We start from the raw sequence: 22,543 nt of genomic DNA on the forward strand, positions 1-22,543 counted from the left end.
GTGGATTTACTGTTGCAGGTCGTGTGTCAGTTGAAAATCAGTGCAGAGTCCAGTGAGACCCCCTTTCTATCTGAGCAGCCACCAACTCCCCTGCCACCCCTGCCACCTCCAGTGCCTCCTAATCTCACCAACGGCGTTGTTGCTCCTGCTGCCAAACCACTCCCAACCCTTATAAAGGTACCTTTCTATAAAGGGCTTAAATTGATGGGATGTGGGTGTGTTTAAGATTGGGTGGGAATTGTTGGCCTTGTTCTTCTGTAATGGTAAGCTGCTACCAGGGAACCTTTTTTAAAAAAGTCCTTTCTAACTGCTGTGTCCATAAATACACCCCTACCCTATCCCACATGTGGCAATTGGGATATAGCCTCCCATTTGCTGTGCTTTTGTATTGTTACATAATGGGCATATATCCCCCCCCCCCGAAGAATTTGTAGTTAATTCACCAAAAGCTAACTATGTATCCCACTCTCTGGCTTGTAGCTCTACATTTTCTGGAAAGGGTCGGCAGCTTGAACCAGCCATATGGATGGAACATGGCAGCAAATGCTAATTGTTACTGTTTCTGCGTTTGCACGCTTTATTGTTACCCTCCTGCCCTTGGATTCACCTGTGTTTTCACTTTGAATAGCAAAGCCAGTCCAAGTCCTCATGCGAGAAGTCTCAGCGCAGCAAAAAATCCAAGGAACCGAAACCGAAAGTCAAGAAGTTGAAGTATCACCAGTACATCCCGCCGGACCAAAAACAGGACAAAGGAGCTCCTCCCATGGATTCATCTTATGCCAAAATCCTGCAGCAACAGCAGCTTTTCTTGCAGCTTCAGATCCTTAATCAGCAGCAGCAGCAGCACTACAACTATCAAACCATTCTGCCAGCTCCACCAAAGTATGGGTTGCTTCATGCTATTTTTTTAAAAAAAATTCCCAATCATGAGGGGTCCTGTGTTAGCAGTATCCATCCGTCTCTCCATCCAACCAATCCCACCCAAAAACGGGAGTTGGACACCACCCACTGTCCTCTCATGCTCAGAGTAACTTGCCTATGTAGGTATTGCAAACATGTTAGTGTTTGCAGCTTTCAGAACTAGCTTGCTGTGTGCATGTGGCAGAGGTGCTTGGGACAGTCAAGAAGCTGTGAAGTTATTCAAGAGTTTAGTGTCAGCGTGTTTTAAGTATTTAGATAAGTATTTCAGGTGTGGTTGGCAGTATGACTTTGTAAGGTTCTTCTAAGTCCCGCCCATCACCTCTAACTTGAAATGGAAGCTTGTGCATAGAATTGACTCAGTATCAGATCACGAGTATTTATTTGATATGAATTCAGCATACACCTTTGTTTCGTTTTGCGAGCATATCTGGCTGTTTTCACAACAAGCAGAATATAGGCAATAAAGCAAGATATCTGATAAGTCTGCTGTATTAGAATAAAAAGGGCAGTCAATAACAGTTGGCAAGCACCTGCCGAGGCTGCCAAAATTGAATTTCCAAGCAACCATGGAGCTAGGAAGGGTCATTTGTGTAGCGCTGTATCTTGAGGGCAGACTATTGACCACCTTCTCAAGAGATCATAAGGATGTCCATTGGGCTTTCCAGTAGTAGCAGCAGCAGCAGCAGCAGCGAAGAACAGTGTTGTGATCAGTTCCGCTGCCCAGTGTTCAGCTCCTGCTTTCCTCTCCCTTCAGGCCTCCAGGAGAGCAGCAGAGCAGCAGTAGTGCCCCGCCCATGCGTAGTCTCTCCACTGCTGTCAGCAGCACCTCTTCTGTTTCTTCCAGTTCTAATGGATTGATGCGGCAAAACAGCAACACTCCAGTGGGCAAACCAGGAGCTCTCCCTGTTAATCTCGACGACATGAAGGTAAACAAAGCATCTATTGGCCAGCTTGGTGTTTCATGAAGAAAGTGGGGATATAAATGTTACAAGAAAGTGTGAGCACATATTTTCTTTTAGAAAGGTAGGATATAAATTCATTAAAATAAGTGCTGTTACTGCTATTGGCACTGAACTTGATGGCTTCAGTATTGGTATTCAGACCAGATGGTTGAATAAGTAAGTGGCCTTTTTGCTTTTGTGGAGAAACTCTTGGACTGATAGTTGTGGACCTGGCGGAAAGTGGTAAATGAAAGATGGAGAACCTGTAACCCTCAAGATATCATTGAACTCATCCTTGTGTTAACCCTGAGCATTGGCCACCTTAGTCATGAATGATGGCAGCTGGAGTTCAACACCTGGAGGGCCAGAGGTTCACCATCTTTGTGCTAAATACAGCATTGCTGCCAGAAGGATGATTATACCTATTGAGGCCTGTTCAGTTGTGTAAATTTTTAGAAGATGAGCTAGTTATTTTAATTACTATTTTGTATTGTTCTTACAGTATTTTAGATTCTTTTGGAACTGCATACGAATTGAAGTAGGTGTTGTAAAAACGAGATTGTTCTAGGCGATACGCCTTTTGATTGACTGCAAACTGTTTTATGTTAGGTGGCAGAGCTGAAGCAAGAGTTGAAGCTAAGAGCACTGCCTGTGTCAGGCACCAAGATGGATCTAATTGAGCGGCTCAAGGCTTATCAGGAGCAGAACGGTGCAGCTGGCCGAGCAGCTGCTGCTCCAAAGCCCAATACGGCAATTCTTCCCAAGGCTGCGGATGTGGTGGTTGCCTTCCCAGCTGCCAGGCTGAGTACAGGGCCTGCCCTGGTGAGCACTGGCATTACTTCAGCCGAAGTTGTTGTGGCCACAGTCGCTGGCAATGGTGTGATGAAGTTTGGTAGCACAGGCTCGACTCCTCCTGTGTCGCCCACCCCCTCAGAGCGCTCCCTGATGAGTGCCGGGGATGAGAATTCGACCAGTGGTGATGCCTTTGGGGAGATGGTGACCTCTCCCCTGACTCAGCTTACCTTGCAAGCATCTCCAGTGCAATTTTTGGTGAAGGAAGAGAGCTCCAAAGGCACCACTTGCAGCTTCAATTCATCAGCAAAGGCAGATCCCTGCTACAACAACAGCCAGCAAGACATGGAGGTCCAGGATAAAGACCAGATGTTGCAGGAGAAAGATAAGCAGATTGAGGAGCTCACCCGCATGCTGAAACAGAAGCAGCAGCTGGTGGAGATGCTGAAGCTGCAGCTGGAGAGAGAAAAGCGCTCTCAGCAGGTCCTGCCTGCCACGTCAGTTGGAGAAGAGGGCACGGCCACAATCCCTGAGCCGCTAACTTTTGGCACCCGTGTCAAGAGTGAAAGGGACTTTCTGAGTTGCCAATCTTCAGGGCAGCCCAACTGCCAAACTGACCAATCAAAACCCCCACAGACCACTAGCCAAATGGACACCTCAGATGCAAGTTCAGTGCCAAAGAAAGCAGTGATGGTGAAGCAAGAGGTGCCAGCTGCCGAAACTGAGCCGCCAAGCCAGACCTCAAGCTTCTTCATTGGCCAGCAAGGTGCAGGCTTCAGTAACCTCATCAAAGGAGCCCCTCCCCCCACCCTCATCACAGATTCCACTGGCACTCACATAGTTCTCACCGTGACCAATCAGAATGCTGAGAGGCAGGGCCTCTCGCCTCAGGAAAAAGTGGGGAGCCGTCCCTTGCCATTGAGGGTAGGTATACATGCAGTGATGAATCTTGACTCAAGGCTGTCTATCTAACCAGAGGAGGGCTTTCAAATAATGAACAGACTCAAATCACATTGCTTTAGAATTGAATAGTTTTAATTCCCGTAGTTATGCTTATGGAAGTGGCATGTCAGCACAAAATGATCTCAACAAAGAATGGCTGGGAATTCTCTTTGGGAGTAAGATCAATGTATTGATTGGTTGATTACAATTATTGAGTTGCCTGAAGGAAGCCCTCCGCCACTGCCATCCCTCTTCTGGCTACAGGCTAGAGCCAGGTTTTCCCCCCTCTGGCCCTCCCTGCAGTTAAGTGTGAACTTAACTTTTATGTGCACTGGGAAACTAAAAAAAGAAGTACAACTTCAATTTATAAACTCAATTTATTGCAGTGGTCTGGAACTGAACTCATATCTCTGAGTTATGCGTCTACACAATTTAAGAACACAGCCTCTCTCACCAAAGGAGCTACTCCTAGTTTTTCATAGCTCTTGTGGAGAGGCTCTTCAAAATGTATTTTCTCTCACAACTTTTCAACTCCTTTGCCTTGGGCAGGTTCTCAGTGCTTTGAACTCACCTCTACACAGGACCTAATTTGTTCCAGAACAGAGCAGGAATCTTATTTTCAAGACCAGGATAGAAGGCTAATATTGCCTGCAGAATTCCTTTCCAGCTTTACTTTCTTTCCTCGCAGCAACTCTTTTGTTCTTTGTTTATATTATTAAAACACTTGTCCAGGGTAGAGCTAGAGTGAGTTGGAGTTGAGCTAAAGCTTCCCCCAGAAAACTCAAGTATCTTGGTGGGGGGGGGGTGAGGAGAGAGAAAAGGCCCCTAACAGCAGCAGCTCTTTAATTTCATCTGGGGGAGTTTATGAGGCCTAGGAAAGTGAGCAGAGGTTGAGGAAAGGAGAAGGGCCCTCCTGAAGTGTAGAGTCAGTGAGAGCACAAACGAAATGGGTGTGTGGCAGAATTACTGGTTCATCAGCAGAAGAGCTGGTCTGACAGTGAAGGAAAAATCAGCAGTTTGGGGTTTTTGTTGCCACTTCATGCTAAAGTCTGTGTGACAGTGGAAACCATAATTGTTGATTCTTGATTCAATGCACCTGCCCATACTCCCAGAAATCTCATTGGGTTTACAAGCCCAGCTTTTATGCTCCCTGTGACACTGACCCTGCTTCCCCAGCCGCCCTGTAGTTAATACTTCCACACCCATTCCACTCCTGCGTGTGACTTCTGTCAATGTCATTTCATATTTAATTTGTGTCTGTAGCAACTAGCTCTAAAGATTGACTCTTCAGGTGTGGGGTGTGTTAAAAACCTCTAAAATGTTGTGTATCCTTCTCTCTCAGAGAGTGTCCTCACCACCTGTGAAAGCATCTACCCAACAACCTGTAAGCAGCTCCCAGTCGTCTCTGCAGCCACCGGCAATGGAGCCCATTAAGAAGGTAGGGAACAAAACAGGTGGTCAGCTAACATCTTGCATTTTAGGGCAAGTAGCACTTTGAATTGAACCTGAAAACTAATTGGTATCCAGTGCAGTTGTGCCAGAAGTGGTGTTATATATTAGAGTGTTGGACTAGGGCCTGGGAGAACAGGGTTTGAATCCCCTCTCAGCCATGAGTTTTGTTCTGTGAGCTGCCCTGAGACCTCCGTGTATAGGGCGGTATATAATTTCAGTAAATAATATAATAAATAATGAAGATCATTGGGTGATCTTGGGCCAGTCACCATCTCTCAGCCTAGCCTACCTCGCAGAGTTGTTGTGAGGATGAGATGGGGAAGAGGAGAATCATGCACACCTCTTTGAGCTGCATGAAAAATCAAGATGGTATATAAATGTCATAAACAAACACCATCCCACCTTGGTCAATAACCTGACACCTCCAAGCTGTCTTCAAAGGCAGCTCCACTTATCCAGGTTAGGGACACAGCTGAGCCTCCAGTTGAAGCTGATAGAGGATACTCAGTACCACTGATGCCAGTTGAGCCTCAAATGACAGTAATGGGTCCAGGCATACTCCCAAGCTATGAACCTTCTCCTTCAGAGGGACTGTTATTGCCATGCTTCTCATCTAGGATGTTTCTTTTAGCATAGAATCTTTTTTCTTGTTTGCTGAGGATTGTTGTGCCCAGCTTTGCTTGGGTACTTTGGGAATACACTTGGCATGTGGTATTTGGGCCAGCCTGAGTCTGACTTTTTCCTTCTGTTTCCTATCCCTTGTGCCTCTCCATAGGTTCAGAAGCCAGGCCTGCAGATAGTCACTGGGCAGCTGCCTCAAACAGTCTTGTCTTTTTCTTCGCCCCCCAACTTGCAGCCCTTCTTCGTGAATGGCTTTCACAAAGGACCGCTGAAAACAAGTGGTAAAACTGGCCAGCCCAGCATGCCCAAAAAGGTATCTGCCAACAAGCCCCACTCAAATTCAGATGAATATGTTGGGGAACGTGAGACAACAGGTGTTATAGGCCAGGCCTCTAGAAATGTGTGTCCTACTGAAATGATGCTGCTTCCAACATGGGGCAGATTGGTAAGAGGTAACCCTCCCAAGAGAAGAAATATGACTTCCTGGTTGAAATCTTGTTTTTGTTTAGGGGAGGTATTTGGAAATGTATACATGTACTTGCTTCTCCAAGGCACTGGGACCTGACCTCTTTCAAGCTCCCATAACTGACAAATAACTGCAGAAGTGAAGCAGGGGTGGATTGGTGGGGAACGTTTCATGAGAAACTTTGCGCTCTGCAAAGGGGACTTGGATCTGGCCTGCAGGAAAATTGCTGCGTTGCAGAAATGCAGTGCTTCCTGAGCCAGGCAAGTCAATGTTGAATCAGATGAGGTCATGCATTGTATACCCTTGACCGAGGTGCAAGTAGCTGTGAATTATCTGAGAAGGGAGGCTTGTATGTTGAGGATGCTTGCAAATGGCCCATCTGGGAATATTGTTCATTGCTTTTCTTCTTCTTTCTTCACAGCTTCTCTCACAGCCAGGATCTCCATCTCCTCCATCTCCACCCCAAATGGATCTTGAGCAGCAGAACTCATCCTTCTTTGGTACTCCACCACCTTTGCCTCTCCCTGCCTCTTCTGTGTTGATGAAAGAACCACCAGGTTATGAAGAGGCCGTGAAGCAGCAGCCAAAGCCCCTTGAGGTGAGAGTAGCTTCTTTGTGTTGATAAATCAGAAGCATGTTGGTGTTGGTGCTGTTTTGCAAAAATAGTGCACACTTTGTCAGTACTGAAATTCTCAGGAATCAAATATGCAACAGCCTCCCTAGGGTTAGAGCCATCTTCCTTTTATTTGAGGTAGGACACAGATTGCAAGTGTCCACCCTTCATACCAGGGCTGTGGTTGTGCCATTTTTGCTAAGTGACACCGACAGTCTGGTGAATGTGCAGCTTGGCCAAAATATCATTGGAAGATGAGCGTTGCTGCATAGCTGGTGAATGCAATGTCTAAATAAGCACCCGTCCCTTCTTTTTTAGGAAAATGGGTGTTCCAGTCAGCAAATGGATGACCTGTTTGACATTTTAATTGAGCATGGAGGTAAGTAGAGAATTTGGATTATGCTAGGGACTTCTGTAGCTTCTGCAGCAGTGAAGCTGGCCATCTGAAACAGAATACTAATGAGCCTTTGTTTGAAGCCAGTTTAAGGGACAAATTTCCTTTGTAGGTTTCTGTGTACACTTGGTGCTGAAAGAGACATTTGTGCCACTTAGCAGATTTCAAAAGGATGTAGCAGCTTAATCTGCAGCAGTGCTCATGGGTTCTTTGAGCCATTGGTGTGTGCAGCACTTGCACAGCCCTGAGACTTGTGGCCATGTTTAGGAGCAGTAAAAATATTGCAAGCATCCATGGATTTAAGTACTGTTTTTTCTCTCTCAGAGATTTCAGCTCAGTTCAAGGAGCAATCTTCCCCAGGAAGGAAAGGCGCCACTATTTCCCCAGGATGCCCTTCTCCGTCCAACAGCCACCATTCCTCAGAGCTCCCCCTGCAGGTGCCCATGAGCCACACCAGCTCTATTAATCCCACCCCAGCAGGCAGGCTGGAAGACTTCTTGGTAAGCAGCACTGGCCTCCCCTTGCTCACAGCTGGCCCTGATGGACCTGAACCTCTGTCCCTAATTGACCTCTACAGCGAGATGCTAAGCAGTTCAGCTATCCTGGACCACCCATCTTCACCCATGGACACATCAGAATTGCACTTTGCCCCGGAGCCTACTGGGGAACCAAGCTTGGACCTGGGAGAGGCTAACTTGGACAGTATGGATTGGTTGGAGCTGTCAGGAGGGCCAGTGATGAGCCTCACCCCCCTCAGTACTGCAACACCTAGCCTCTTCTCCACAGACTTCCTTGATGGACATGATTTACAGCTGCACTGGGATTCTTGCTTATAGCTCTCTGAGCATGCAGACTTCAGCGGAGCAGTACAGCTGGGTTGTAGGACATGGGTGGGCTCTTAAGTGAAAGTCTCCTCTTTCTTAAGAGCCCTGCATTTTGACCGGCTTTCATGAAGCTAGAGCCAAGGGCACGTACCAGTGATGTCTTCTGATTCAACCTCAGGCAAGCTACCACACTTCTCATAGCTTTTGGTGGACTAAGGCATGGTCCTTTCCTCAAATGTTCAGTGGTCGCACCAGTTGTATGACTTGTTGGTTTTCAGAATGGAATGGGGTTGAGGATTTAGTTCAAAGCCAAGAATCAAAAGCAGTTTGGAAGAACTTAATGGAGAAACCAGGCTTCCTTCCTGACCTTCAGTCTGCCTAGTTAGAAAGCAACTGCACTTCTTTTTAACTTGGCAAAAGTTATTTTGGCCATCTTTGGAGGTGGGAGGATGAGTACAGGACTAGTGAGGTTTCTGCTTATATGGATGAGCATCCTGTTCCAAGAGCAATTCCCTAACAATGCCATAGTATAGGTGCTTTCTGCCTGGCAAGAAAGCCAAGTCCAAGTTATGTGCCACAGCTTAGATAATTCCTGCATGTAGCCCTTGTTCCACTAAAACCTAAGAGGCGGCTGTATGCCCTAGCTGTTGTATCTCACCTGACATTGTTGTCTCAGGCACTCAGTTGGTTATGAATCAATACAGCTGCATTGGGGATGATACTCCTAGCCCCCTGTAATAGCTCTGCCGCCTCCTCTTAATAACCCTGCCTATGAAACCTAGTTGGCTAGAACTTACTTATTCAAAGTGGTGGCGCTCTGTGAAGTTGGGCCTTTGGGAAACATAAGTACTGGAGCAGATGAGCTGCACTATGCACCTGTTCCTAGTGCTTATGCTGTTCATGGGTTTGAGTTCAGCTACTCCTCCCAAGGGTTTTCCTGCATATGAAGTATAGCTTTCTCTGATTTGGAGGTTGGTGTCATGGGGATGTCTGGTCTTGGCTGTAGGTTAAGGGTTGTGGCTCCACTTCCGTTTGGAGAGTTCAGCTGATCTCCAAGAGCATGAGCACTAACCTCCTCTCTGTGGCAAGAGTTTTTGGTGCTGTTTGCCTAAGGAGTTGCATGTCTTTCATTGCACAGAGGAACTTTCCTGTAGCCATAGTCCCTGCTGCTGTGTGGTTAAGAGGATGGTTAGAAACCACAGTCTTGCCTCTTGATATCTGGTTTCAGTTATAGCTGGTAAAATTTCTGTATATAGCCGTTATAAAACTTGTTTTGTTTTTGGAAAGCAGATGAAGTTATCTACCTGGTTAGGAGGTAGTTACTTCCCTTTAGCTCCTACTGTGTGGTAAACTGTTGGGGAGCTGGTATTTTAGCCTGTGGTTTGGTGGGGAAGAGGATTTGGTCCTTAGACTACCAGTTTTAGCCTTATTGCACATGTCACTCAAAGGAAATTGTATTTCTATTAGTCTCTTCCCCTCCCATAGAAAATACGTAGTTAAATGTGTCTGCTGGCACTGCCTTTCACCCCACAGCAGAAGGAAGAAGGGTCCTGTCATTTGACAGGATCCAAGAGCCCCTTCTGTTTCTCTTATATTTTATCAAGTCTACATAACATATCCTATACACCCTCTTTTATGATGAATGGATTTGAAGAGAATATTAGTTATGTGATTAGCCATTGTCCTGAAATGGCCAACTGCACGTGAGTCTTATTTCATTCAGTAAAATGTGACTGTTTTGGAAATTAGATTAATGGCTGCTGAAGGTGGCGTATCTCTTGTATACTCTTCAAGACCTACTACTAATATTGTCACTCAGTTTACCACTAATTGGGAAGGTTTGGTCTAGACTTGGGATTGTTCACAGTATAGAAAATAAGAATAAGCCAACTTCAGTGTGGGGAGAGGATCTGGTTCAGTAGTATCATCTTACCTGTTTTCAGACTAAGAGCAGTTAATAAGTTTAGACTGGAAGGTACTTGTTGGTCAGATCAGGGCAGCTTTAGCGGGTTTGTGCTGAAAGGTGCTATCCCCAACAGCTGCCTGGTTTTGAAAGGGTAAACATGTCTAGTGTAAAATTATGAAGAAAAGCACTACGGTTAAGCCCATTGTAGGAATACTACTCTTTTGTGGAACGAGAAAGTGACTGGTATTAAGATGGGCTCTTTTGCCAGTGTCTAAAAACACATGGCTTATAAAATAAGTTCCCTAAATTCTCCTTTTTATCCCCAAAGTAAAACAAAGTCTAAGGGTCTTCCTTTGGTTTGAATGTACACACTCTTCTGCTGATAACCACTGCTTGTATTTGATTAGCACGCACACTTATTCCACTATGCATCAATGAAAAGGGGTTATCAGCACCCGCAAGAGGCTTACACAGTGCTATAGTATTGGACCTGGAGTGAACATGCAACTGGAAAAGGGTATGGAATGAATATAATGGATAAATCAAATTATTTTTTGTTATTTGAAAAATCCATTTTATTAAAAAAAATTGTGTTGTAACATCTTTGTACATCTCATCTTTGGTCATGGCAAAATGGATACTGATACGTGCCATGGTGAAAAGACAGCAAAGGCATTCAACATTTGTGGAGGGATGAAGAGCCATTTCACACTATTGCGACAGTTTCTCCTTCCTAAAAACAGCACCTTGAAAGTAGTGTGGCAAATTATCCAGTAGTAGAACAGAATGCAACTATGGGGAAAGGGACTTGCAATCTATTCTTATATAGGTCACAGTCAGTATATTCTAGCTGACCAGACTGTAACACTACTATTCACTGAAGAAACACAGTATTTCAAGGCTGATTTACTTAATATTCAAATCCTAGAATCATTCGCAGAAGTGTCAATTATTCCTTCCAACTACTAATACTTCCCACATAACTCAGGAGAACAGAAATAAGGCATCTGAAGAGCAGTCCTACTTCCCTATTACTGTCTTAGTCACAAGATGTGCAATTTACTTAGAAACCAAAATGACAAGTGATTGTGCTCCCTAAACGATGTGCTCCTGTCTTGCAGCCTCTACCATCATCATCAGTGTAGGTTGCAGTTGACTCCCTGAGCCATCTCGGTCCTGAATCCATTTCCTGCTAAGCTACATCAAAATATACAGAGATTTCTGGATACATTTTACATCTTTTGGTAATCTCTTTTTCTTTATAAAGTTCCAGGCTAAAATCAACTGATGCTGTTCAGCTAAGAGCCAGAATTAAAGGCTAGGTTCCTGCTGCGCCAACCAATGCAGTTTTAAACCAGCTAGCCATTTTAGGCACTTTGTGGCAGTAGCCCAGCCATTCATGCACTGTAGCACCTGGGAAAACTAGTCATGAATCAGTCTCTCTCTTTCAGAGACACACTAATAAGGGGTGTTTCACATGTTAGCTGTATGTAACAAAATAAGCATCATAAATAAAGTGAGCCTTGGAGGAACTTGCAATCTGTTGATCTCCTCTCCCTCCCATATATGAATCTGTCTAACATTACTGTCTTCCCTCTTGCCCAGACCAGCAGGCCTTGAATAGGCTTGGTATCCAAGGGGCGCAGACTCCTGAGTGGTACATGACTTCCATAATCTGCACAACCAAGTTACTGACACCATGGGAAAGGGAAGCTAGACAGCCACAGTTTCAAACAATGCAGCACAACCCCTGCTCTCATCAATATGCTATTGCCCACCTGTTAAGCAAACTGATACCAGTCCACAAGAGAACTCTTGACTAGCAAAGACTGTTGGTGAGAGGGACAGACTGAAGGGGGAACAGGCTGCAAGGGAGGAGAATATGCCAATGGTTTGATGTCATCCAAGAAGTCCAAATAGAGGCCAAAGAATCACCCATCTATGTCCCAGCTAAAGAGATGGTGCTTCACAAGCATGTCCTGGACTCCTTCCTTCAGTGGTTTCTTCTTCTCCTAAAAAAGGAAGGCAAAGGGTTTTTGCACATTTCCCCACTCTCACTAATACAGTATGTATGTATGTACTGTGTGTGCTTCAGGGCCCACCACCATACCATCCTGGAAAACAAAAGGGTCCAGGCTGGGACAAAGATTAGCCTGCTATAAGAGAGGACACAATCTAACCCTAAACTGGGGTTGATGCAAATGCATGGGCTGTTGATTGACTAAAGGGACACACGCTTACCTCTCTTTTTACAGGGAGTTCCCAATCCTGAGAAAGGCTGAATGCAAATTTACTGAGGACTCTGCAACAGAACATATCAACCATTAAGAGAGGTTAAAAGGGGGGCTATGCAAACACTATAGGCAAAGTAATCAAACTGAAATCCAAATTAAGTTGTTCTGACACATTTACTTCATTCTGTTCTTACAATTAAAAATTGTGCTTGTTCCATAAACAAGAATTGCATCTCTGTCTACTGCCACAAATCAAGTCTTCAAGACATTTGACATTTTAAAGAAGTGAATAAGCAAGAAAGAAAACAGGCGCTTGAAGGTGTTTTAAAAAAGTGGCTCTTTAAAAAACCCTTGAGAAAAATCTAGACCTGAACTGTTCAGTCACCTCACATTTAACACAGCTCATGTGTAATATATACTGCCACATCTATTTAAGAGACAATATTTTATTTTAAAAAGAGGATTACCAGCATCCTTACTTAAGAGCACTTGGCAGTTCCACAGGCACAATTGACAGCTGTGTAAGAACATACCGTAGGTGAATCATACAACTTTTTTCCTAACAGAAGAAGCATGCTTCCAGGTCTAACTGTCCTTATGAAATACAAAACTCAGGTAACTTCAGTAATCAGTACATTTTCTCCTAGTTTTGCTGCACACAGACTAACTCCTTTGTAGTTTGCTTTCTACTCAGCTCTACTACAGCTGAAGCTCAAGTGTACCCATTCCCCTGTGTTTATCTTTTCTCATTCTTGATCCTCTGAGGTGAAAAGCCTTCCCAATGTAGAAACACTGAGTGCACTACTGTACACTCTTAGTACAGTAGTTGTCCACACTTTTGCTTGCCCCACTGCTTTCCCCTGGGAAAATCCCATTTACCGCTGAAATGGAACATCGGGTTTTCTGCAGATTGACCCAATCCAGCAGCAAACAGGGATTGGGAAAGTGGTGGGACAACCAGAAGGGTGGATGAGCCCTTATTTTACTCTTCCATGAGCCAGCCTGGCTAATGCATCTTCATGTGAGCTGTGACAACTGGTTATTTTCTGTTTTCTGGAGATGCTGGCTGTGGCAGCCAAGGTTTGGTGGTATATGATGGCAAGGGGGGGGGGATAAAAAATCAAATCCTATTCTGCTAGGATAATGACTGATGAGCTCATCACAATGTACTGCCATTAGCCTTGCACATAAAGACCCATTCCTCCCAAGGAAGCTAAGATTGGACAATGAAAGCAATTGGCATACCCTCTCTCCCTGTATGACATAGCCAAGTATGATTTCATTCACTTTCATAAGGCTGCAGCTACCAGGAGGTGGAGTTAGGCAGTAAAATAAAGTGGGGAAAAGGAGGTTCCACCCACCTGAGCTCACACTTGATCTGCACCCAGCCAGGACTGCGCAAGAATGACCAGAGATGGAACCATTTCTCCACGGTCTGCAGGCTAGAGCACAACACCTCAAGCCACAAATGCAGCACCTGCTCACTGAAAAACAAGGCACGGGGAAAGTTACTAGCACACATACACGTTCCATTGCCACTGCATAAGGAAACTTAGGGAAAATAAAAGGTGGAAGACCTTGTGGCTCGGAAGCAGCAGAGCAGATCACACCTTAGGCTGCCAGCTCACAGCCCCAGCTGATGAAGCCCAATCTAAGCCACCCATTAGGCTCCTGTTCTCTGCTAACAAAAGCAGCCTTGTATGAAAAAGAACTGGAAGACTCACTTCAGTCCAATGCAGATAAGAGAACGAAGCTTCACATCCATCTGGGCATGTACTGCATCATGGGACATGTTAACAGACTGCACCGCCTGCAAGGGGGGAAAAGGGAGTTGTATGGATTCTTATTCAGCAGCCTTTCTCCCCTGGGAGGCAAAAAGCTCAAACTGCAAGCAAAAGGTATTCTACCCAAAGCATTTGGGCCTTAGAGGCAATGAGCGTGAAAGGACTCTAGATTGCCACCTGCTGGAAGACACAGCCCTCTGGGCTCGTCACAGGTCCCCATCATTAGACCCTGAAAACAAAACTGTCCCATCATAAAGACACCTTCGTGACATCACCACACCCAATTAAAACACTAGAACAGCTTACCCGATAAAGCAGCTCCTCTGGAGTTAGCACTTTCCCATCTTCATCCAACCTAGAACAGTAAATTAATAGATCGTAAATTAATAGATCCAGCTGATACCAAACAAGCGAGAGTCAGACGTTTGCCCTACCCAGTGCCACACACAGGACAGAAGCAACAGCTCCTTGCAAAGATGATTCTCAGTAGTCCCTGCAAATTTCAACACAGGCCACTTTGCTAGGAACCTACACCACTAAAAGCTTGTAGCCCTTTGAAGAAAGCCTCAATTTACAAGTAATCTATGCAGCGGACACTGGCTAGCCCATCTTACATCAATAACCTGGCCTATAACAACCACCACCCCACCACTGTATTTTTTATATGACACCCATCTGGGTTGCCTCAGCCACTCTGGGTGGCTCCCAACAAAATAGTAAAAACAATAAAACCTCAACTGTGGAAAACTTCCCTGAAAAAGGCCGCCTTATGTCTTCTAAATGTCAAACAGTTGTTTATTTGTTTGACAAGGTAATATGTGAAAACATTAGAAGAAAAATAAGTATCACCAAGAAGGGGACATGACGGACAGGGAACATCTAATTCACTAGACTGATGCGAGAAACATTTACCTGTAGGTCTTGCAGAGCACAAGACGAGAATACACAGAATCAAAGTCACGCTCCACTTCTCGCCCAGCAGCCTAGAGAGAGAAGAGCACACAAGCAGAGTTATTGATACGGCTGTCTCTTATTGTGACAGACCGGCAGGTCCCCCCCCCCCTGCAATTACTACACTCTCCCAGAAGCCTCTGTACTTGCCAGCTGCACAGAGGTCTCATGTACTTGCCATACTATTTCTAAAGGCCCTGCTGACACCAAGTGCCTCTCTTACCTCTTCAATGAAGAGCCAGGGGTGGCAGGGCCCCCCCAGCAAAGACGGCCTCTTCAGCCCGTGTTCAAATATGGCTTTGAGGGCTGGGCAGAGTGTCCCTCGAACCAAGTCCGTCACACCTTCAGTGACAGAGTCATCTCCAGCAATGGAATACTGAGAAGAACAAGAGCACAGCCTCCATTAATGGATGAGAAGCCACAGCAAACAGAAAGGCACGTACGGTAGAACTTTTCACTGCCCCTCCCAACTGGTTGCTGGCAAATTATTGGCTTTGCCACGGATTTATTGAGTGAGCTTGGATTTGTCACCTTATTCCTGTATGTTCTACCTCTCCCACTGGAGTAGGGGAATAATGGTATCTCCTATTTCCCAAATCTGAAATATACAGTGCACAAAGCTTGCATAGAATGAGATTATATTTAATCGTTTTGTGTTCAGGTAACCCAGATTGTCATTGGGTGACTAAGAGGTATGGACTTTTCCAGCATGTGATTCCCACTCGCCCAGACCCAAGCTCTGATTCCCAGCATCTGCTTCCCCACCATGTCCTTTACAAGGATCCAGAGGACAGTAGACACTAATGGCAGGAAGCAGGACCATACATTTAATATGGAAACTTTACCTCTTTGCTCCGTTCATCCAGAACTTCCACAAACTTTGCAGGAAACCAACCTATAAAGAGCAGGGAAATATAACAGGATAGCAATCTAGTCTTGGTATCAGCCTGTATATAAGCAAACAGTATTAGTGGCACAGGGTGTGAAAGTAGCCCCCACCCCTAGATTTAATATTCTTGTTTGGGAGTGGGCAGAGAATCCACCATTGCACTCCTGCTTACCATTCCCCCCTCACACAAATCCCATTTGCACTTACCTCTTAGGCCATTCAGCTCTCCCACCCAACAGTGCTCATCCTTCTGAGAGATGATCTGCAGCAATTGAAAGGAGTAAGAGAGACTTGATCATACGGAGGAAAAAGAGGAGCAGCAAGCAATGTATGGGAGCAAATATGGAATCTGAGCCGAGATACCCATGTAGCAGAAGTTGCCCCCAATTATTTTTGGGTGTACTGCAGGGAAAAAACAAACTTCACTGTGTTTGTTGTTCCTTATTCATATAATGTCTGATTTCCCCACCCCCCTACATGATGCTACCATTCTGTTGGTCCAGACCATCGTACCGTGATGATATCATTCTTACGGAAGCCCAGTTCATCATCATCATGGCGCTCAAAATCCAGCAACGCCTTGGCCCGTCGCCGATGGTTCCGGCAACAAGCCACATAGCTTTCATGGTCCCGCTGGTGGCTCTCCATGGTGTAATCAGGAGTCAAATCCTAGTTGGGGGACAAACAAGAGTAATCTGAATTCATGCCAAGCAGAAGGCAGAGATTAACAAGGGATGAGGACATTCTTCCAGCTTTGTATCCTCCCTTATTCCCCCATGAGGCAAGCTCTCACCCAACACTGCACAAGCCAGCCCCTCCTTCAGTAAACTGGGTACAGTGGTAACCATCTCAGTAGCAGGAAGCATAGGTTTTCTTGTCGGAGAGCCCCTACTCACTATGCTGCAGCTCTTGGGATCCACACACTGAAAATGCCGTGCCACTTGCAGGATGGCCTCGCGCAACTCTGCAACCAGCTCCGTCTGCTTAATGTTCTTGGCCTTCAGTGCCTCCATGTCATCTTCCCCTGAAAGGAAGGCAGAAACAAAGGAAGGATAAGGAAATCACTCAAACAGAGCAAGGCGGCAACCCAGTCAGATGGGCAGGGTATAAGCATCATCATCATCATCATCCTCTTCTGTACACCGAATTTCCATTTTGTTCTCATAGCAAAAAGACGGACTTCCCTTCTTCTATTCAATTGTCTAATCCAAAGTTGGCCAACCTGTGGACAATGCTGATGTTTGGACTACAATGCCCATACTCCTTAGCCACTGGTCATGCTACCACAGGTTAGAAATCGTTGGTCTAAACAAAGGAGCAAATAAGACCATTGCCCTTGCCCTTGTAGTATAATGAGAGAGGATGAATTTCTTCCATCTTTTTATGTCTCAATCACATCTACTTCCCCACTAGTCATATTTCCCCCCTAAAGTTTAAACTTTTAGTTGCCTTTCTGCAGGATATTTCTTTTAAGATAGGGCAACAGAACTCTACACACTATTCTACATAAGGGTGTTCCAAGGAATTATGGGCAATGTAATACTTGCTGCTTTATTTTCACCCATAACTAGTTCCTAACAATTGTGTTTTCCTTTTTATTTTTTTAGTGCCACTCTATTCCTGAACTGATGTTAATTACAACAGCTCTTTTAAAAAATCCAATCTTTGTTCTACATGAAATGAGAAAGACTGTAGGTGTGCCTTATGCCCCATCTCAAAGCCCCATAAATACATTTTATAACCAGCCTCTTGGCAGAACAGAGAGAGACCGAAGCCTGGTTCAGTTTCTCAGGCCTTCTCAAAGGTTACATAAAAAACCCTAAAAGTATGCTTAAGCTAAAATAAAATAAGGGCACACCTACAGTGTAAACTTAAAACTAAGTTAACTGCCCTGAGCTCCCTACAAAGCAACTTCAGTGAGGGATTTAAAGGTCTATAAACCCCATGGCACAGTTACACAGATTAAAAAACAGGTTGGTTTCTGCAGAGTGGATTGCTCAGGGACAGACCTTTATTAGTGAATAGTCTCAAAAGTAGTGCAGCCTTTCAGAAGTGGATCAATAAGTAAGGAGGGCAGTTCGCTACTCGTAAATACTACTTGTGTGTCTCATATTACTTTCTTTCTCTGGACCTTTAAAGAGGACAAAGAGCAAGGGCTTCACCTGGGGTTCCATCACAGCCACTGAAGAGGAACACTCCTGCGTACAGCAGAATAAACAGCTTGTACACAACTCCCAAGAGGTTAATTTTTAAAAAGATGAATCTAGGCAGCAGACAGAAGTGTCTCCTTACTTACCCTGAAGGCAAACAGAGTGCTTAGTACAGTTTACAATAGTGCAAGGACAATTTATGGCCATGTTTAAACTAAATCATAGTTTAGCACAATGTGCACAAGCTGGAATGAACCTGAATGTGCCTCTGACTCATGTACTCCTTTTCCCACCCTCAGCCACTTATTCTGCATCGGGGAACGGGGGGAGGGGGGAGGAGGAAGGAAGCTTGAGGATTTCTTTGGCTCATTCCATTACACATCCCAGTACACTATAAATAAATAAAATATGGTTGAGTTGAGTATGAAGTGCCAACACACAGCCAATCTTGCAGACACCCACTAAGTTTTGCCCTCTACATTTACCATGTTTGCTCTTTCAACAGTTCCAACCTGTGCAGGGTAGCAATAATATGCCCATGCATTTCTCCTTACCAAAAAGCAGAGAGGTGATGCCAGATTTCCTGCGCTGTGTCCTGCGTCGCACGATCTGAGAGAGACAGAAGACCAAGACTCATTAAAGAGAGGATATAGGAAAAAACGCTATAGTGACTGGCTACATTATGTTCAGTATGGTAAAACAGATCTTGTGGGTCACTTACATCAAACATACATACATAATTTTTATTTGTATGCCACATTTCCACAGTTCAAATCATGCTCAATGCAGCTTCCAACTTACAGCTTACAACGCAAAAATAATACATAACTGCAACATAATGAAAGTCGTCATAAACAATAAACATCAAAGAATATGCAATATGTGGAACAATTTCCACATAAATAACAAGATCTAAAATAAAGATACAAAAAGCCAAAAGCAACAACCTCCCCATCAAACGACATGCCAGCCCAAGGGAGATAGAAAAAGAGAAGTATGGGTGACCAGAAAAGCTATACTGGACGTAGCAGGAAGCATGGGAAGTCTGACAGCACGTCTTCAATAATACATCCAAGACTGACTCAACATCACTACCACTACCTATGAACAACAAAAGCAACAGAAGCCAAGCCTGAGAAAGGAAATATTTTTTAACTTGTGATTCCCAAGAGCTTTAGAAACAAACCTTTGATAAGTTGACAGAAGCCCCTGCATTGAGCAGCTGCCCTTGGTCCGCAATGAGGTACGCCAGGTGCTTGCATCGCTGAGTCTCCACTGCCACGTCCGTCAGGGAACCAGCGACACGCATGGCTTCCTGCAGGAGCACGTCTGGATCTTCAATTTGAGAGGGGATGTCCGAGAGTGTGTTGAAGATGGAGGCAGAGTTCTCTGACTGAATCAACTCATCTTCCTGCGTTAACGGGAACAAGGCATTCTGTGTGTTATGCTCTGGAATACCATTGCAATTCTCAATGCCCCTTTATCTGCATCTAACAATTCTCACTGCCCCTTTATCTGCATCTAACTCTATTCCCATGATGAAAGTTTGCATGGTGAATGCAGGACAACAATCAGTGCATGCTTCCATTAATCTCCCAATGCACCCAATTATTTTCCTATAAAGGAATTCCTTAATGCTACACTGAATTTCAGCCACACATATCAATTTGCCCAACACAGAACCAGAAGAGCAGAGGTTATTTCTCAAAGTGTTTCTTGAAACAGATCATTATCCCAGTCTATATATTAGTTCTCTGGCATAATTCAGAAGACAAAAAAGCAGCAAAGGCAACAGCGGGTGGCAAAAGGTGCTACTGCACACCCAGATTTCGAAATAACAATATATAGCATTTTTTGTTTTTCTTTCCTTACACACACAGACCACCTCTCATAAAGGATTCCCCAAATACCTAGGGGGGTGGAATCCGGAGAGCGGTCCCTGTATATAACACTCATTCCATGAGGGGAAAGCGGAGGAGTGCCGGTTACCTTCATGCTGAGCATGCCCAGTGTGACCTGGAAGAGAACTATGGAGCCCTGGTAGAAAAAGAGGTCCCAAATTCGTAGCAACAGCTTGATATGCACAACGCTAGCAAATGATGTGAGGAACCAGTGCAGGGTGATCAAGGAGAGCTCTGTGAATGGAGACAGTGAAGAAATTCTAGTTTACCAATCACCCACACGAGGAAGAATCTATACCCCTGCCCTCCAAAGAATCACTTTCCACTTCCAACATAAAACAGAGAACACTCACATCTATTCCAAATAATCTACCCATGTCATTATGATTGTAACAGTGCAGGCAAATACAGCTCCCTTCTCAAGTCCTTTTCACTATGTCAAGCCAGAGCCAAATAAACAATGTAAACCAAGCAGTAAATTTGCCTACAGATTGTGGTTTGCTTGGGGCAAAACAACCTACAATTCCTAGTTCAGACAGAACAGTAAGCAAAGGACTGTGGCTCGCTTGCTACTAGCATGCAGGTAAAGTGGCCCAAATAGGCACATTCACAGCAAACCATTAACAAGCAAATGAAGCCACTGAGAATATTTCCGCTTAAAAGAAGAATTTTCAAATAGCACAAGAGATTATGTGCACACAAGCATATATTTCCTTCCATTTCAACCCAAATACCAAGCTAAAGTGACTCATGCTCAAAAGCATGTTTGACTCATTTGCACTACTAAATTCCCTTAGCAGCCACATGCACAGTGTGTTAACAATGTGGCTCACAGAAGAGAGTTGGACCCTGAAGCTCAAAACCTTCAGCTGCCCAAGGGAGGCTCTCACCAATGTCATGTTCCTGGAGAAGTTTGTCCAGCTGTGGCAAGTACTGCACAATGAGATGGCGCAAGACGCGCTGGTCAGTCTGGACACCCATCAGAGTAGTGTTGAAGTAGGAGGCCGGCACCAGGTCCTCAATGATAGCACACATCATCCAGAAGGCATCTTCCTCTTCCAAGAAAAGGAGCAAGGAAGCGACTACCTAGCAGGAGAGGAAAACATGGAGATAAGCTGCAAAGCACCTGTAACTGCCCACTGGTGCCCTCCCTCACAGCAGCAGAATTCTAGGGATAGAAAATAATTAGCCATGGTGAGAACAGGATATTAGATGATGAACCTTTGGGCCAAATGAGCAATACTCTGTTTTCATGCAAAGCAGCCTCAGTTTCAGTAAAAGGATAATAATGGGATAATGGAAACCTCTGTGACTCCAGGAAAACTGTTATTTATTTGAGCTATTAATATACTGATTAATTGCCAAAGTTCTTCTATAAGAGGGAGAGGGATCCTTGGGCTCAGGGCCAACTGTGGGCCTCCAGTCCCCAGACCACATCCCCACCAGCCCTGCTTTACATCCTCCTCAAGTCCCTTTGCTTGGTTGGAATGTGTCCTTGAACTATGATACTTGCCTGCCTGGGAAGTAGCTTACCACACAAAAGCACAGTGCACATTTGTTGCTCTGCGCAGTTGGTTGTCCACTACTGGCATTTCACCCCTGGAAGGTTGACCAGAAGGGAATGCTGCCGTTATCATTTCTTTTTCCAAGTTCGTGCTTATTTTGTTCTCATTTATACGAAACTTCCATTTTCTGAAGGAATTCTTATTTCCCCCGCCCCTGTTTCCTCTATGAAATCATACATGACTGTGCTAAACCTTTTTTTTTAATTGTCCATCCGAATATATATGCTGAATTTTATAGTGGAGTTTAACGACACTTATATGTCACAACAGGCCCTGAATACTACTTAAAATTAAGTGCAGGGTCACCTCCATGACCGACAGCTCTAGGGTATAGTCATTTAGCCTGTCTAGAAATTGTACTTTTTTGTTGTTACAGGAACACACACTGATTCAATCTACGTGAGGATAACTGAAGTCACTCATAACTACATTTCCTCATTGGATGCTGCTTTTGATTTCATTCTCCATCTCATAAACAACCAGAGCATTTTTGTCAGGCGGGCAATAATGCATCCCCAGAATTAAATTACCCTTGGGCCTGGTAATTCTGTAGAGCAGTCTGCTCCTTTTGATATTTCTAGCTTGTTGGAATGGATGTCCTCAGGTGTACAGAGTGATAACGCCTCCAGTTCACCCTTACTTGCACTTCCTAAAGGGTTAATATCTGTAGACTGACTTGTCCGCCAGTTTTCCATTGCATAACGGTGGGCCACTCTCTCAATGTGAGCCAAGGTGGGAGCTTGTGCTGCAGGCTGGCTTACATATCATTTAAATAAATTCTAAATAGAGTTATGAATAGGGAGCAATGTAGCATAAGTTCATAAAGAAACTTTGATTTTAACCTATGGTGCTAATAACTTTGCTAGTCAAATAGCGGTAGTCCCAGAGTCTTTGGTGAGCCCTGCCACTCAAATGGCCTTCATTTCTCCCCATCACAAAGACCTTGAGCTGCAGTGAATATAACATAGGCAAAAGGGATGTTGCTGAAAATGGCACCTATGTGGTATAACAAATTCTTCATTCCCCCTGTTGAAACATATAGGACATCTAACTGCACAGATGACTGTAGGAATCTCCATTTCCTTACTTCCAATTCCATAGCTGCCAAGTTTTCCCTTTTCTCGTGAGGAAGCCTATTCAGCATAAGGGAAAATCCCTTTAAAAAAGGGATAACTTGGCAGCTATGCAATTCTTGGG

The 22,543-nt window shown here is 44.6% G+C and overlaps 2 protein-coding genes across 17 annotated transcripts in view; one reads left to right on the forward strand and one right to left on the reverse strand.

The window, feature by feature from the left end:
• MRTFA (myocardin related transcription factor A) overlaps window positions 1–10,471 on the forward strand; it is a 91,220-nt gene extending 80,749 nt beyond the window's left edge. For 8 of the 13 annotated variants that reach the window (XM_088676637.1, XM_088676641.1, XM_060279814.2 and 5 more), the window contains 9 exons: window positions 19–177; window positions 629–882; window positions 1,676–1,847; window positions 2,472–3,578; window positions 4,939–5,034; window positions 5,824–5,982; window positions 6,557–6,733; window positions 7,067–7,127; window positions 7,467–10,471. In XM_088676637.1, the coding sequence (XP_088532763.1) occupies window positions 19–177; window positions 629–882; window positions 1,676–1,847; window positions 2,472–3,578; window positions 4,939–5,034; window positions 5,824–5,982; window positions 6,557–6,733; window positions 7,067–7,127; window positions 7,467–7,978 (2,697 nt within the window). In that variant the 3' untranslated portion in view covers window positions 7,979–10,471. The remainder of the gene's footprint in view (window positions 1–18; window positions 178–628; window positions 883–1,675; window positions 1,848–2,471; window positions 3,579–4,938; window positions 5,035–5,823; window positions 5,983–6,556; window positions 6,734–7,066; window positions 7,128–7,466) is intronic. The other 5 variants (XM_088676639.1, XM_088676643.1, XM_088676646.1 and 2 more) reach the window with 1 other exon arrangement.
• Window positions 10,420–22,543, reverse strand: part of SGSM3 (small G protein signaling modulator 3) — a 30,372-nt gene continuing 18,248 nt past the window's right edge. For all 4 annotated transcript variants that reach the window (XM_035127061.3, XM_088676647.1, XM_088676648.1 and 1 more), the window contains 15 exons: window positions 20,672–20,867; window positions 19,870–20,015; window positions 19,067–19,291; window positions 18,435–18,489; window positions 16,627–16,754; window positions 16,244–16,399; window positions 15,938–15,992; window positions 15,687–15,736; window positions 15,065–15,217; window positions 14,803–14,873; window positions 14,197–14,245; window positions 13,831–13,916; window positions 13,468–13,590; window positions 12,114–12,174; window positions 10,420–11,884 (listed from right to left, as the gene is read on the reverse strand). In XM_035127061.3, the coding sequence (XP_034982952.1) occupies window positions 11,804–11,884; window positions 12,114–12,174; window positions 13,468–13,590; window positions 13,831–13,916; window positions 14,197–14,245; window positions 14,803–14,873; window positions 15,065–15,217; window positions 15,687–15,736; window positions 15,938–15,992; window positions 16,244–16,399; window positions 16,627–16,754; window positions 18,435–18,489; window positions 19,067–19,291; window positions 19,870–20,015; window positions 20,672–20,867 (1,635 nt within the window). In that variant the 3' untranslated portion in view covers window positions 10,420–11,803. The remainder of the gene's footprint in view (window positions 11,885–12,113; window positions 12,175–13,467; window positions 13,591–13,830; window positions 13,917–14,196; window positions 14,246–14,802; window positions 14,874–15,064; window positions 15,218–15,686; window positions 15,737–15,937; window positions 15,993–16,243; window positions 16,400–16,626; window positions 16,755–18,434; window positions 18,490–19,066; window positions 19,292–19,869; window positions 20,016–20,671; window positions 20,868–22,543) is intronic.

Source organism: Zootoca vivipara, chromosome 9 (genome assembly GCF_965207765.1).
Source record: "Zootoca vivipara chromosome 9, rZooViv2.hap1.1, whole genome shotgun sequence".
In the NCBI taxonomy this organism is placed as follows: domain Eukaryota; kingdom Metazoa; phylum Chordata; class Lepidosauria; order Squamata; family Lacertidae; genus Zootoca; species Zootoca vivipara.